This window comes from Stegastes partitus, unplaced genomic scaffold (assembly GCF_000690725.1).
Source record: "Stegastes partitus isolate 25-593 unplaced genomic scaffold, Stegastes_partitus-1.0.2 Scaffold166, whole genome shotgun sequence".
In the NCBI taxonomy this organism is placed as follows: domain Eukaryota; kingdom Metazoa; phylum Chordata; class Actinopteri; family Pomacentridae; genus Stegastes; species Stegastes partitus.
This window is the reverse complement of record NW_007577897.1, coordinates 248,811-250,504: the sequence shown is the minus strand read 5'-3', so window position 1 is coordinate 250,504 and position 1,694 is coordinate 248,811. Positions and strand designations below refer to the sequence as shown.

The 1,694-nt window shown below is 36.5% G+C and overlaps 1 protein-coding gene across 1 annotated transcript in view; it reads left to right on the top strand.

Annotated features, from left to right (window-relative positions):
* LOC103355737 (opsin-5-like) overlaps window positions 1-1,694 on the top strand; it is a 19,594-nt gene that overhangs the window by 3,534 nt on the left and 14,366 nt on the right. The window contains exons 2-3 of the mRNA XM_008279633.1: window positions 1,126-1,177; window positions 1,286-1,443. Of these exons, the coding sequence (XP_008277855.1) occupies window positions 1,126-1,177; window positions 1,286-1,443 (210 nt within the window). The remainder of the gene's footprint in view (window positions 1-1,125; window positions 1,178-1,285; window positions 1,444-1,694) is intronic.

Here is a 1,694-nt window from a genome sequence, read left to right as displayed (position 1 = left end):
TTGTTCTGGAGTCAAACCTGAGCAGCGGAGTGACGTTAGTAAGTTAGGAGGTCAACGTAACCTCCATATGAAGTTTACTGTGAGAACATTGTACCTTAACACCATGATGATGATGTGAAATGAATCAAAAATGGTAAAAAATAAATTAAAAAAACAATCAAATGCATGAACATTTCATCAGCTGATGAAAGATATTCATTCTCCAGCTGCCATCAGCAGCTTGCACTCTGTATTGACGGAGCTGCACCGCCTCGGCCCTCACGGCTGCATGTTGTAATTTAAAATGGCCTTTTAATTTGTTTTCTCTGCGGGAAACAAGCATTACAGTGTACCTGTAGTGGCAGATTTATTTATTTCTTCTTTTATTTACTCAGCCCTCAGGCTACTTTACATGTTTTAAATTGGCTGAAGCTCATATGCATGATGTACCTACATGAAGAGCTTCAGTGTAAGTACTGATGCACACAGATTAATAGAAATTCAATTTGTGTACAGCTCTGTTGGTAAAATGTGCATGAAAGCACTATGGAAAGAGAACACGTGAATAAAAAGCTGACTGCAACACAATTGCAACAAGCAGTTTAATGGGAAATAAATAGCAAAAACAGCAGTTTAATGGAAAATAAATATATATAAAAAAGCAGCAGTTTAATGAAAAATAATATAAAAAATTGTAGTTTAATGGAAAATAATTTTTTAAAAAAACAGCAGTTTAATGGAAAATACATATTAAAAACAGCAGTGTAATAGAAGCCTTACATAAAGAAATGTAGTTTAATGGAAAATAAATACATAAAAAAGCAGCAGTTTAATGAAAAATAATATTAAAAAATGTAGTTTAATGGAAAATAAATATTTAAAAACAGCAGTTTAATGAAGGCTTAATATTATAACAAAAAACGCAGTTTAATGAAAAAAAAAATTATCAAACACCTGCAACAACTTTTGCTTATTAATACTTTTTTTTGTGATCGTTCTCACAAGAGGAATTTTAAATGCATGTACAAATAAAATAAACTCATGCAACAACTTATAAATATTACCAGACATCCTACTGGGTATACTGTGGTGTAATAGATGTCAGGGAATGGTGATTTCTGGCCCTGTGTTTTTGTTCTCCTCCAGGCGTCCACCAGAGGGCGTCCTGGAAGAATTCTCATTGACTGATTCCCTGCAGGTGTGTGAGCTACACACCTGCAATTCATTTGGGTCATCACCACCGGTATAAGAGGAGCTTTCACCATTCACTCTTTGCCTGAGTGTTGCCCTACATGGCGACTTCTAGCCACCACCCGAGTGTTCCCCCGAGCCTCCCTCCGAGTTTCAGCAAGACCGCCTTTCCTTCGTTGAGGATTCTCCAGTGTTCCCGCTTCCCGTCTGTGTTTCCACCTGCACCAAACCCGAGACTTCTCCGTGGCTTCCTGGACAATCTACTCCCTACCAGTAACACCCCCGCCTCGTTTTCTTTCTCATCTTTATTATATCAATTTCTACAATAAACCTTATTTTTTGATTCCATCTCTCCTGAGTGTCATTTCTGCATTTGGGTCAACCAGCCTAGTTATCCTGTGACAATAATCTGGTAAATTAAAAAAACATTATCAAATATAGGTATGCAAACTATGAAAGTTAATTTTCCAGTCTCGTGTTCAGCACACGAGTCAATTTTAAATCTGCAAGAATGATTCAATTAA